The sequence below is a fragment of the Xiphophorus maculatus genome, chromosome 10 (assembly GCF_002775205.1).
Source record: "Xiphophorus maculatus strain JP 163 A chromosome 10, X_maculatus-5.0-male, whole genome shotgun sequence".
Classification (NCBI taxonomy): domain Eukaryota; kingdom Metazoa; phylum Chordata; class Actinopteri; order Cyprinodontiformes; family Poeciliidae; genus Xiphophorus; species Xiphophorus maculatus.
The window spans coordinates 13723770-13738450 of NC_036452.1; the positions used below are offsets into that span (position 1 = coordinate 13723770).

At 38.2% G+C, this 14681-nt stretch overlaps 1 protein-coding gene across 1 annotated transcript in view; it reads left to right on the forward strand.

Annotated features, from left to right (window-relative positions):
• Positions 1-3857: 3857 nt before the first annotated feature.
• The window catches only part of LOC102229454 (heparan sulfate glucosamine 3-O-sulfotransferase 3A1-like), a 34092-nt gene continuing 23268 nt past the window's right edge, over positions 3858-14681 (forward strand). Inside the window, exon 1 of the mRNA XM_005794699.2 lies at positions 3858-4609. Coding sequence (XP_005794756.1) covers positions 4113-4609 — 497 coding nt within the window. The 5' untranslated portion in view covers positions 3858-4112. The remainder of the gene's footprint in view (positions 4610-14681) is intronic.

Genomic DNA, 14681 nt, shown 5'->3' on the forward strand with positions numbered 1-14681 from the left:
GCTGACCTTATTTGAAAAGTAGCCAGAGATTTTTTAAATAATGTACTAGAATTAAATACATTACATTTTTTATATATTTTTACCTTAAAATCAATCAATTAAAAATATACTTCTTGTTAGAATATTTAGATTTGGCTCAATACAATTAATAGCTTAAAGGATTTGTGCTATTTGTGCTATTCAACTATTTCAATTATGATCGAGTTTTGTTTCTGCAATAACATTATACTACATCTAAATTGAACTGTAAAATTTCTTTTGTGATCCCAGTGCTGTATGTGGCTCTTCGTAGCTTATAACAACTATGACCAAAAGTGTAAAAAAAAAAAAAAAGTAATGTTTTTAATTATAGAAGCAGAGGGAAACATAATTTTCTTATGTTTTGTAGGACATTAAATTTCCACAATGCAATGAGACTACAAGGTTCTGCTCTTTTGTGTTATTAATCTGCTAACCACCTGCATTGTTTTAAAATAGGTTACCCTTTGAAATATGAGAAAACCCTAAATTGGTCTCCTTCTACTAACAAATTGAATGTTTTGCCATAATTGTGAAAGTTTTCTTTTTCTTTTGTAAAACCAAGAAAAACACCTCAACCCACCTTTAGAATTAAAATATTATTTTAATAATAAACATCAATGCCATAATGTTTTGATCAACATTGATAGAAAAAAGTCAGAAAGCCAGTTCCAGATCGGCAGTAAAAGTGAGCTACTTCCAAGCTGAGCGGCAGAGTTAGTACTGGGGTCTGCGACCTGTGGCTCCAGATCTGCATGTGGCCCCTCCAATGTGGCCCCTCACAAACCTTGACCAAATAAATTAGGAAAAAATGAGCCACTAGATACAAAGGCAATATGAATGAGTAAAAATTTTCAGTGCTTTAGCTTTGATTTGATTACAAATCAGTTGAATTTCAATTCAACAAATGTCACCACAAGGAATATTAGAAGATGGATTATATCTATAGGAAGAAATATATACTCTAAATAAATAGATTTTACTCAAGGCTGAATTTTTTGTTCCTTGTTTTAGAACTTTAATGTTTTTGGTTTTCCAAAGCTTAAAAATATAAATAACTTATTGTAGTTTTGTTATTTTACAGTTAAATGAAAAAAGTGAAAGTAAATAGTTATAAAGCTTGAAATTGTAACTTTTTACAATTAGGTATAGTATTAGACACTTATTGATTAGTTGAGGCTCTTTGGGTTGCATAGTTACTGATTCTAGCGTTGGTAAAATATTAATATAACAATGTCTCCCCCACAACATTTGCTCAAAGTAAAAGTGAGATGAAACAAAACACATGGCCGATGTAATAGGATGGTTATGTTTACTACTCTAATATAAATATAATTTTTCAGTAAAGTAATTTAACTTGCCTGAGTAGTTTTCGAGCAATGATTATTTTCACTGGTGTTCTTTTTATGACATAGTTCGAAAGTGTAGTTCAACTGTACTTCTGATTTAGATCCGACTCGTTCATACAGTAAACTGCAGACTTCCTCTCACGGACATTAAAGCTGCAGATGTCAGAATAAATATGTACCTTTCTTGTGGAAATGCACTTTGCATTCCTTGCTCTTCTACCATTAATCATGTCTGAACCCTTAAGTTTATTGAGTGACCCCTGTGTCCAGTGCTGTCGGAGACCGCTACACTGCACATCAGGACCGACCCTATAAAGATTCATTTTTAAACTTAATATGGAAAGGCACTGCTAAAGCAATTCCACAAAACTTTAGCTTTGAATTGATCATAAATAGAAATAATTCTTGGTATTTCATGATATGAAGACATTTGACCTTCTGTGAGGGTATGTTAAGTGTCATCATGGTTCGTTTGAGGGGGCTGAACACTTCTCCAGGGTCGAGGACATGCAGAAAAGACACGGGGTGTGATTTGTTAAATGCGGGACACCCTCTTGTATTGTCCCAACAACATGGGGGACATCTGGCACTGGCAATGCGGCCCACTGTTGAGGTCTCCATCCGCTTTCTCGAGCAGTGAGCTGTGCAGCATTGAAGCACTGCCTGCACATTCTCATGCTAATACTCGGAAGGCAGGAGCAGATGTGAACCATTTGGTTCTGTTCTTGTCCACTTGTTAAGGAATTATGTGCTCCGTTATCATTATTTCTCTTTTTTTGTTCTTCTGTGTGTCATAAAAAGTGATTTTTGACCCAGGTCATCTTCTTTGGTGGCCTTACTCAAGCTGAAAACAGCAGTGATAATGTTGAGAGATTTTACATTAAGGTGTGATGCTAGAGTAACAATCTGTGGTTAAAAAGTGCAAAATAAACATTTAATTTCATGAGTGAGACTTACTATTAAGGTGCAGCTATGAGTATGCTGTAGTATGTGTTAATACCCCAAAGTTTTCAATTTTCACCCCATAAAACTGTGTCAAGGTTTTGTAATGTGTTGCCAATCAGAAGCCTCTAATAATATCAATAGCCAGAACAACATTTCAGGAGTTATGTTTAGGTACGTCACTATTGCAGTAAATACTGTTTGTCATTTAAAGTTTTAAAAATTACATATATACTAAAAATCAGCAGATTTGATACGCTAGTCAATGCTGTTAAAGCCCGTGCAAAATGTTATGTTCATGATTTTAAAATATTGTATCTCCTACTTTCCATCCATTTTCTAACACCCTTGTCCCTAGTGGGGTTGGGAGGAGTGCTGGTGTCTATCTCCAGCTAACGTTCCGGGCGAGAGGCGGGGTACACCTTGGACAGGTCGCCAGTCTGTCGCAGTAATTCCTAATTTTTATACCTAAATCTGTATGTAAAGGGAACTATAAATAAAAAGAAATTTAAGCATAAAAAAAAAAAAAATTACGAAAAAATAAAATTATACTGCACCTCATTTAAGCTTGTCCATACCTCTCTTAAATTCATACATAAAAAATATTATGCACATTAGACCATGGCTGAGTGCGGGAAGCAGATTTATAGGTGTGACCATTTCTCCTCTCAGCCCGCATTGGAGGCCTGGCAGAGTTCACAGCTGCTTATGATTCTGTTTGTGGACTTAAAGAAGTCTCAAAATATCCTTGAAATCAACGGCACTAGAGGAAAAACAGTCTAAAAATAGTGCACATTCAAACAACTGTCAAGATCTAGCCGTGCAAGCATGCAAGTTCATTCTGAAAACAGACTGCAAGATGCTAAAGAAAGACTCCAAAACTCCCAAAGTGGTCATCAGGGGATCTGCAGTATGAAGATGCACACCTGTACCATCAGAGAGACTTTTACAAGTTTAGCTATCATTGGAGAAAAAGAAATCCTTTGCTTTTTGAAAAAAATCACAACAGCCAAACTAAGGTTTGCTACAGACAACAAATAGAAAGGGGAGAACATTATTTCAGTAATCCTTGCCTTTGCATTTGTTGTCTCTCCCAAACTTTAGTTTGGCTGTAATGCTCTGGACTCTGCAACACAACCATGTTTTTTTTTTTTTTAACAGATCTCTTCTATTTCCTTGATCCACAATAGTGTATTCTTTAATGTGAAACTTGTAGGTTTCTGTAGTAGCAACTTCTACTTTTTGTCTACATTTGGAGCTTGAATTCAATGCCCGCAGGATTTCCTTAATATTAAAACGTAAAAATAAATGTATTTTAATCATTCAAGAGTATTTTAGCTTTCTTCTTCAAGTCTATATTCATAATTTTAACTTTATGTACTAATTTCACAAATTAGAGAGCTTATCATGATCTCCACCCACCTGGAAGCTTATTGGTTGTTTGGTTCGCTCTTCTCCCTCCCATTGGTCAGGTGCCGTGTCAGTCATTGAACTTGACGTGTGAGACAAGTTTACAACTCTATACACGTGCAGCTGGTGAATCGGGAGCATCCTACATCAGGAGAGAGGCGCTGACTATAACCCGAGTCTTTAATTAATGCACCTCCACTTTCGCGGGGTTATCTTTGTTTCATTTAAGGTAGTTCTGCCTTACATGTCAAGTTTAAGTCCCATGTGTTGTTTTTGGAGGGTTTATGCTCCACATCGCAGTGTGGATGAAGATTATTTTCGCACTTTTCTTCATGGAAAGTGGATTCAGTGATGTTCGCTTAGCATGGCTGTGGCTCCTTCACCGGAGCCGGTATGGCTTTTAGCCTCATCCGCAAACTGGACGCCCCGTCCCGAGGCATCCCGTCCAGGAAAGCGGTGGTCATGCTGTGTTCCCTCCTCGCCCCTCTCATCCTCCTGCACCTCCTCACCGACCGCTGCGCCTCGCCTTCGCCGGTCAGAGGCTCTCCGCGGAACAAGCGGCTCGTGAGCGAAAGGCGCGCCGCTGGCCACGGGGTCGCCGAAGGGGCTACAACGGCTGTGCGAGCGGGGCCGACGGTTTGGCAGCTTCCAGAGGAGTTCCCTGCTTTCCCGCCGCCGCAGGACCTGGTCGTTTCTCCCAGGTTCGCAGGTAAAATCAGCCCGCTCGGGGAGGGGAGCAAGAAGCTGCCCCAGGCTCTCATCATCGGGGTGAAGAAAGGAGGGACCCGAGCTCTGCTGGAGTTTCTACGGGTACATCCGGACATCAGGGCAGTGGGAGCGGAGCCGCACTTCTTCGACCGTAACTATGACTACGGACTGGAGTGGTACAGGTAAATATGTACAAATAATATAGTTTATGCTGACGAAAGAAAATGCACTTACTTAAGTTGTCTAATTTGTGTAAATGTTCCTCAAGCTTAAATGAAGCAGAATATTAAAACTCTAAAATGAATTCCAACCTATTCCAGGATTTTTTTTTAAAATGTCCAAATCTGATTTATAGATAAAATTAAAGGTCTAAAATGGCCAGTGAGTAATGTTTTGGTTTTTTTGTATTTAATTAGCTTATATCTTGCAAGCAAAACGTTCCAATTAAAGCATGAGCGCATATTCTTTTGGAAAAACCTTCAACTTCATTATTTTTTCATGTCTCAACAAATCAAATTGTCCAGATTTGCAAACAAGAGTAAATAAAATCAAGTTTTTACAAGTGTAACATCAAATTGTGATATGAAAACAGCTAAGTTAAAAGTTGCGATTGCCCAGAATAAAATGTGCATAAATGACACTCGCATGCCTTCAATGTGCTCCCTCACTATAGAGCTTTATGACCTTATTAACCGTCCTGATACAGTTATCAATGCATATAGTTTTGAATACTGTTAAATACCAAATTAAATTTTAATGTTTTTCATTTTCAAAACTGTTTCACAAATTAAGCACATTGTTTAACCTTAAAAAAAACTATTTATTTTTAATGGTTTATGTACAAAGTTTTAATAGATCAATATAAGAATAACCCAACTGTGTTGTTGTGGGTTATCCTAATACTTCAGTAAAGCTCTAAAAAGTAATGGTAACGAACTGAATTAATATAGCACCTTTCCAGTCATACTGACTGATAGAGCTCTACACTACAGCTAGATGCACGCTTTCGCATTGACAAACACACACAACAATATGGAGGTTGGAAGGCAAGTTGGGATCAAAGCCCATCAACATGTGACAGGAGAAACTGAATCAAACTTACAACTTTGCGATTTTAAGACATTTAGTCTTAAAGCTACAACTGCCAAAAAAAAAAAACTAAACTAAACTCTGCAGTAGGATGGTAATGGTTTCCAGTAGGATTGTAGTTGTATTTCATCAGACTCTTTCATATTCAAATAAGGATGGATTTTTTTTTCTTATTTATTTGAGAGTGGCTAATATTTCATCCCTCTGGATTTTTGCACCACCCCCGTTCTGCTGTATTGATTTCTTTATGGTTTTGAGATACTAACCTAACATTAGCCTGCTTCTTCTCTTCTTTGATATGACTCTTTGATCATTTGTCCCTTAACTTGTTTTGTTTGCAGCTCCAGTCAGTCATTAGAACATGAAAATAGTGGTTTTGCTGCTTCTCCAAATAAGCACTTTGCTTTCAACATCGTAAATATTAATAAGTTCCATTGTCCAACTATGTAGCATTATGTTCAATTCTCTTCCCTTAACGTAAGTTATGGACTGTGTCTGTTTTGGCTTGCCATTCAGTCAGAATCTTTGGGAATCTTTGAAAGGAACTGGATTATGCTGTTCTGAGCCATTAAATTGCCACAGTGATAGATAGTGTTTTTCTTGTGTTTTATTTGGCCTCCCATACATCACTGATAAAGACATGTCACAGTCCAGAAATCTTTATTTTGAATCTCAACTCTCAGAAGTAGCCTAATTGCTGCTGAAATCAGCACAGCCTGTTGATTTATTGAAGCTGCGTTGGCTCTGGTTTTATTAGATGTTATCAAGCGGCTCATTTTGTTTCACATTTCAGGCTTGACCACCTTTAGCTTCTTTAGTCAAACCCCATGGAAACAAACTTCAAGCCAGTTTTAGAAACAACCAAGGGAGGAAAAACAAGTAGTTAAAATATTTTTGATAATTTGTGGTTCACATTTTCTCTGCTGAGTCAGAGTTTGTGTCAAACGTTTCTCAAAACATTTGTAACCTAATTTCTTTTTAAACCTGTCATGGTAAGACACACACATGATTTAATTATTTGTTCTGTCGTTCTAAATTTTCTGCAAATATTTTTTCCACAATTACACCATTATACATATCCTGCAGATAGCTCACAAGCTAAATTGTTACAAAATCAGATATGTTCCTAAATGCTAACAATATTTACACAAAACTTCAAAATGATACACTTGTCTACTCTACAGCATTTAGTCACTAGGATTTTAATTTTTACACTAGAGCAAAAATATTGTACCTATGAGTGTTAAAACCTTTTTGCCATTTTTGATAGAAGAGTACTAGTAAAACAAAATGATAAAAGCTGGCCAATTAGTCAGATTATGAGCTGCTTAAATGTTGCTCTTAGTTTGCTACCAATATTAGAAACAATGTCAACTGGATGGATGGTGTTGCTTGATTCTGTGAAAGCCTGCGTTTCTTAGCAGCCAGAAACATGGAAATACTAGTGATCTTTCTTTTTCAGCCTGCTGAACAACAGTGGGCAGCAACCTGCGGGGGTGGGGACGATGCTGTTTTACCATGTCACCGTGGCAACTCAGTAAAATAACTTTAAAGTGATATGTTGGAAAATGTTTACGATTCTGAAATTGGAACATTTTAAGCCGGTCTAGGTTCCCCTAAAGGCTTCAGGAAGGTTGGAGTGAAAGTGTTTTTTTGTTAACCAGAAAGGTTAAAAACTTGTTCATGGCTTTTGCAGTTTGTTTTTGCTTTTAGAGATCCAGATTCCACGTAAATACACATTTACTCTCCCTTAATGTCTCCTTTTCCTCATGGAGGAGTTTCTGTAGCTCATGTCGAATTTGTGATTGATTTCATCTGTCACTGCTGAAACTCTGAGAGTGAGTGTTGGTGTGTTCACATTTCTGCAGGCCTGTGGGGAATAATGGCTCTTCCTCTCAGTGGCTCTCTGTCTAATGGGGCATTGCCGACATTGCGGCTCTGTTATTAAGAAGGATTAGGGCCATAATGAAAGGTTACCTGAGTGTCTCAGGAGGTATAATTCACCCTTTTGATTGAGTTAACACTACGCACAGCATCGCCTAAAAGCCCAGAGACCAAACTTTTACTCTCGTTCACCAACAACTCCCTTCAGAGCCCCCTCTCACTCCCTCCCCTTTGTTCCCCCTAAAGATTTTGGCTTTCTCCCATCTCCCACTCACACACCGCCCTCTTTGTGCCTCGCTGAGAGTGAACATTCTCTTTTTGCCATCACTCTTTCACACTCTTCTGTTTACCTATTCATCCATTGTGGGGTTTTATATCCATGAGGGTCCCATCTATCCCGAAGAGTTGCCAAGATTCTCTGGAATTTGGATCGCGGCTCCGAGGACAGACCTCCGTGCCGGTCCACCTTAATGCTGCCCATTAAAACAACAAAAAGATCCTTGAATTAGAAAGAGGAATAAATAACTGTTAGAAGAACACAGTCCACTCAGCTGGAGTTCATCTTGTCGGCTATTCACTACAACGCCTGAGAGTCCTCCTGTTGATGGCTCTTGTGTTTCTTTTTTTCCACTAAGATTATGATTGAACTTTGTTCATTCTGAGTTGTTGGTTTGAGGGCATACAAAGGTATTTTCTTGTGCTTCACTGGTGCTTGTCGAAACCAAGAAATCGGTCTGATTGCAATGGCTAAACCAACAAACTCCTTGACAAAGTTGCTGCTGCCGCCGTGCTGCTGGGCTACAGTTATTTTAAGAAACTCTTAAAATTCCTCTTCTGTGGTATGGTATGTTTATGAAACATCTTCTATGTGATTGTTAAAAAGCTGAGCGTAAGGATGCAATTACAAGATTAATTTAAGGCTTTATACACTTTGTACCCAGGGAACCAGGAAATGTAAAGGGGTCAATTTATTTTTGAATCCACAATAATTTTTTGAGAACGTTTATGTGTTCCCTTGAAGTTTACTTTTTTAAATCAAAATCAAATTTCAGATGCTTCATATTGTTTTGAGTGATTTTTTTACACACTAAACAAAGCAAGTATCCAGTCAGTTGGTGTTACATTTCACCGCACATTACTCTGTCTAACCACACACACAACCTGTTCTTGTTCCGGCTTTTGTTGTGGAAATGGACACGCCAAGCGAACAAGCAGGTCAAGCACAAGCACTGTGAAGTAAGGCGGAGGTCCGTGCAACAGAGTAGTAACTATTATGTTTTTGGCCGACTTGGGTTACTGAACACCCAGGCTTTCACCTGTCCTTCAGACGGCTAAAGACCGGTTGGATTAGGCCTCACCTGATCCCTGAGTGGGCTAATTACGCTCCATAAAAACATGTATGACCACACAAAGAACAAACTCAACTATATGCGGATGTGCTTAAAAAGGTGACTAAAGTAAACAGGTGCTTTAGAGGAAATCTGTTTTCCTATGGTTTATAGGAGTTAAATTTTTTATGTGATTTTTTTAAATTTGTAAAACCAGAAAAAAGCCCAAAAAATCTATATGTTTGTGTGGAAAATCCTAAAAATCACATTATCTTAAGCTGTACCGTTCCTTTAACAGTGCAGGTACTTAAGACGGAGTTCAGTAATGGTAAAAAAAAACACACACACAAAAAAAAACAGTTCTTGATTATAAATGCAATGACCCAGTATTGACTTGTGATTGCAACTGCCTTCTTACGCAGATCTTTTTCCCTCTGTCGCTCTGTGATTAGTGCCGCCAGACAGTTTTAGATGTGGATAAACTCAGCGCAAATTAAGGATTTTATTTCTGATTTTCAAGTATAACTTAAGATCCAAATGTAATTCTTTAAGTAAGTAAAATTATTGGAAATCCATGAGTTTTCTAAAAGCCATTACAGTTTTTTTTCCCCCTCTGTAATTGTTACCGATTCAGCAGGTTGGTTTGGCCAAATGTTTTTTTTATTTATTTTTTTATAAAAAGACCGTTTAGAGTTGGTAGAAAACTCATAAAAAGCAGCATTAATTCAATGTTCATCTGTTGGCTCTTTTATCTGGGCGCCTGAGTTTAAACGTCCTCATCTGCTGTTGATTCGTATTTCTTTTGTCGTTATGTGAAGTTCTGCAAATTGTTGGAAAGAATGACACAACTCCAACTGGGAGAGGTTATACATTAAGACCTTGTGTTCGTCGTACAACAGGAATGTTGTGTTCATGTTATACAAAGCTTTCTGTAATTTAATCAGCCCCTTGGAAATTTTACAATACTTAAATCACAGCAGTAAAAAAAAAAATTCCTATTTGCATGTGAGCATTGCTTGTCTAGTGACTGCTTTGGTGCGAAACACACAGCAGCTGCAATTGAAGACTCAGTCCAGCAGAAATCCTTTTTTAGGAACAATTTCTGTGAAAATATAATCTTAATCTAATTAGCTCTGTGATACTTTTTATTTCCATTGCTGTTTTTCAGAAGGTTGAAACTGAACATACTAACTCTATGATCACATTAACTCATGTTTATGTGTAGGTTTTTAGGAGTGTTCTTAGTTTTCACAAATCCTTTAATTTTGGCTTCACTTTTATATAAAAATATTCATCTGGAGGTGGATTTTTTTGTAAGATAGTTTCAATACATCATTTAATATCTATCATGCACAGATATAAAAACTAGGGACATGATCTTAGAATTCTTTAATTTGTTTGTGGTTTGATTTAAAGCTGCTGCCTTTCTCAATTTTCTATTACGTTATGGACGTTAAAAAATAAGAATATATCAATAAATGAATAATTTATTCGCAAAGCATTTCCACAGATAGCTTTTAAAAGTGATCTATGAAATAAGATAAGAGAAAATGTCATAAAACTCAAAACCACGGGAGGTAAAAACATAAAAGCAAGCAAATATGCCTGAACTCATGCAAGTCTGAAAAGACAAGAATAGGCAGGAAATACATTTAAGATGAAGAAGTATTTTTAAACCTAAGCAAATGCCTGGATAAATAGACATGTCTTTAACAGATCTTTTTCATAATCTTCTGTTTAGTCAGAAGATCCAATCATTCACAGCTTTATATATGAGCAATAATATTTTAAAAAGAAACTTAAAGTGGGAATTAATTAATTAGCCTTAAGAAGGTGGGAACCTTGATTGGACCTTTTATGGGAAACAACATAATTTATTGAAAGTGACAATGAAAGTAATCTTTAAAGAGAAGACGAATATGAATTAGGATCTCAAATTTAAATTTGAAAATCTCTATTAGGGCAAATTTATGGCAACCTGGAGATAAAAGCAACAGGCTTTCAGAGGAAGGCATGTATTTAGAAACAGTTACTGTTCCGTGTGAAAAATTGGGACCCATTCACCCAGCCTGGACCCTGCAGTAATATCTACCATAAATTCACATTGTCCGTTATAAAAATATGGCTACAGAGATATTTTTGGATATTTGAGTCAGTAAATGTATTGAATTTTTAGTTGTAAAATGTTTAGGAATCCTGTTTATGTAGTATTTTAGTGAGGGGAAGACTCCAGAAACATTTGAAATAGTAGGAAAAAAATATTTTTAGCAGACTAACGTTTGGACGTTTGACCCTAGTCAAGGTCAGTTTTAATTATGACATCTAGGAAAGTTTTTAAACATCATGAATTTGACCCACTGAAATACCCTGTGCCCTAAAGATGTGTCAGTTTACTTGGTATTGATTACACAAATTACCAATCAGTTTGAACATATTCCTAGTTACTGAGAACTTCCCTTTGAAGTTGAAATAACATTTTTCCTGAATTTAATTTGGCAAATTTCTCAGGTAAAAACATAGAATTTAAGTAATGTAATATGCTTATTTGATCTATAAATAATAAAAAAAAGTTTTCTACATATTGCACATATTCTACATATTATATTTTACAATAATTGCCTCAGATTTTCTGGAGCATCTGTTAAAAGCAGCAGGGTTTTCCGGGGCAGGTGGAGCGGAAGGTCCAGACGGAGGTGGAGGAGGTCGTGACAGGGGTTGCAGAGGGCACACACTCAGTGGACGGGAGGTAATGTGATCACCAAAAGACCTCCGGAGCATGAGCTCAGAGCTGCCTTTGGATTGTGAAAGTGATTATCGGGGGTATAATTGTACAGCTTGGACGCTCACCTCTTGCTGAAGGCATGCAGACCACAACCACGGCGCCCCATCCCTCTTACCCACTTTTCCCCCAACTCCTTGACCTCCTCCGCCCCCCCGCCGACTTCTCTGCAGCTGACCCTTGTAGGCCCCATGTTGAGGAGGTAGATGGAAGCAAGGGAAATATCAAAAGTAGTGCCTGTCAGCAGCTGCCCTGTGGCATCCCGAGAATCTGCCCTCCAATGGGTGGGTGAGGACAGGCAGCAGGTGCAGACCCCACCTGGATCTCCACTGCTCACACCTGATGCATTCACCTGACACACCTAAAATAAGACTATTTGTTGTCTCCCTGAACTGGGAGGCCGGTGTCCTGCTTTGGTGCAGATATTTCAGGTGTCAGGGATCAGCACCTCCTGGGGCTTTGATGAACATGTGAAGAAAGGAAGGGTGATTGATCAGAGTCAGGAGGGTCGTCCAGAGGGCTTCAGCCGACCACAGCAGCCTCGGAGCTCGCAGCGCCAACAGATGGTACGCCGACACTGGGATCAGGTTACATTGTTTCTAGGATTCAGTTGTTTATTCACTTTTGGGTTTATGTGTACACAAGTCGGCAACCTATATGACCTGGTTGTGTCTCAGCTTAGCAGCTGTTGGCCTTTTTATGAGCTTTCAGTCGCGACTTTATGAGGCATTTATTCTGGGATTCATATTTCCGAATGAGAACTTGAGGTCAGTTTTTTTTTTATTGCACTTAGCATTACAGAGCTGTGTATTTTTGTACAGTCAAGCTGTGATGGAGACTATTGTTTTATTGTATTGTGTTGTGTCTGAAGTTAAGACGTGTGACCTTTTGAAAAGCAATTGTTTCACGTCTGAAGCTCAGAAAGCTATTTTCAGGCAGCATACTGTACCTGAAGCCATCACTGTATGGCAACTCTCTGAATGTCATTGATGTTTTTGTTTTTTTTTCTCAAATCCATCTAAACCTGCCAAGTAATGTTTTCTAACAGTATAGCAATGTTGGCCTTAGGCTCTCTAGGGAATAGCTTAAAAAATAAATCAAGATTTTTATGTACTATATATAAAGTTAAAGGTCAATGGTGGTTAAGTATTATCCTTCCTCAAACAACCTCTAGAATTCATGCATAGTAAGACTTTCAGAGGATTTGCCAGAGAGCATCAGGATTTCAAAACGGTGAGGCCAAACCATGTTATTTGGGCACGGAGGGGCTCGGTAAATGATGTATGGATGGAGCATGTATGTTTTACGACTCTCTGTGGTGTGGATTGGCGGGGTAAGCCTATGCCTTAGCGTGATGGATCTCTCTTTCCCATCTCTCAGGCTGCAGCTTTATCGCAGGAAAGGGAGCTCTCCACATTTTCCACTAAACAGGAGAACAGTGAGCCACAGAAAGAGAGAAGACCAATCACTGTGGAAATCTTGGGAGCCAATGAAATGAAGGAAACCCTTTTCTCCTCTGTCCACCATTTTATATTCCTACTCTGGGATCTTTGTCGATATTTAGTGCTGTGATAAATGAAGATAATTTAAAAACTGCTTTTTTATTCATGCTTGTTATCTTATTCTGTTATTAAAATTAGTCTGATCACCAAAGCGATTCAGTTTGACGGGGAAAAAAAACCCCAAAACCTTAGAAAAACATACTTTTGGCAAGTTCACACTTTAGTATGGAATTAGTTTATTTACTCATAATCTAATCAATGCCTCAATATAACAAAAATTAGTCAACAATTATTGACTTTTGCTTTGAGTGATCAATATTACAAATAAGAGCTAATAAATGTATGTATATTCCTCATAAATAAAATTTTCTTAGTCATCATTAAAATAAACACTTTTATTTATTGAAAATATAAATGAGAACTGCTAATCTGAGAAAGTCACACACACAAACACACACTGTTGTTTTTGCCAGAAGGTCACTCCCACTGGAAAGGTGTTAGCATTGGCCCTAGTCTGGTGAAATATTAAAGCTTTCTTAATTTCTAATTTAGCAAAGTAAGAGAAACTTTGACATTTATTAACAGGCATTTAAACCACACTCCTCCACTTGACGCCTTTGGAAGCCATAAAAACATTCATATTTTTGACATTTTAGGGCGCCAGTTGCATGGAATAACATGTTATTTTGGCCAGACCCCAAAACTGTAGTAAGGACTTTTTAAAGTGACCTGGAGAAAAGCAGTTGGAAAAAGGTCAACGGTAAAATCACAAATGTCTGTGTGTATCACAGGTAAAGCATTTTGTGTAATTGCTACTCAGAGAAGTTCCTCACGCCAGCTCTTGATGTGTGTTCACTGAGCAGGAAAGTCTTTTCAAGTGTTTTCCATGAGCTTATTGGCTTACATGGATTTGTTTTCCTCTCGTGTCTGTGCTTAAAGGCATGGACGCTGTAACATTCACAGTGTGAATGCTACAGCGTTGCAGCTGCCGGTGTGGTGATAGGATGGCAGCGAACGGCGCTTTCAGTCTTCTCCATCGGGGGTTCCGGCCATGCCAGTTGCTTTGGCAGAGTCTGCCCAGCAGACATGGGTAGAGGCTATGGCAGACGACACCTCAGGCACAACCCTGGTTTGACTGCCCAACCTCTGTCTACGTGCAGCACACTGCAGCAGAGCTCAAGGCGTGTATGTGTGGCTCTCTGAGTCCATTTGAGGGGGATTGGCACTTTTTTGGCACCGCCACCAAAGAGACCAACATCCTTTCTTTCAGATGTTATTTTCAAGCTTTCAGCACCTCCATATCCAGCGTATTCTGCATATTCCAGCTACACTATGAACAAAGACTCTCACAGTAGTGATGAGTGAAATAAAACATGCTGAAGATTAGGGTTTGGCATCAGTAAAGACCACCACTGGAAATCCTGTACAATTTTTTAAATATCTAATAATGGAGGTGGTGAATGGAGAAAGAATGACAGAGTGCCACTTAATCTGCTGCGAGAGCTTTTCTATTCAAACAGAAGCACCGTGGATCTGTTGCATGTGCGGTTTGAAAAAGCTACCTGATTCTTCAAATAGAAATCCAGCTGTTCAAACAAAGTCTTTTGTTTTTCACGTGTGAGTGGTTGCATTTTATAAAGCATCCATTCACTGTATAAAATAAGATGTCCCT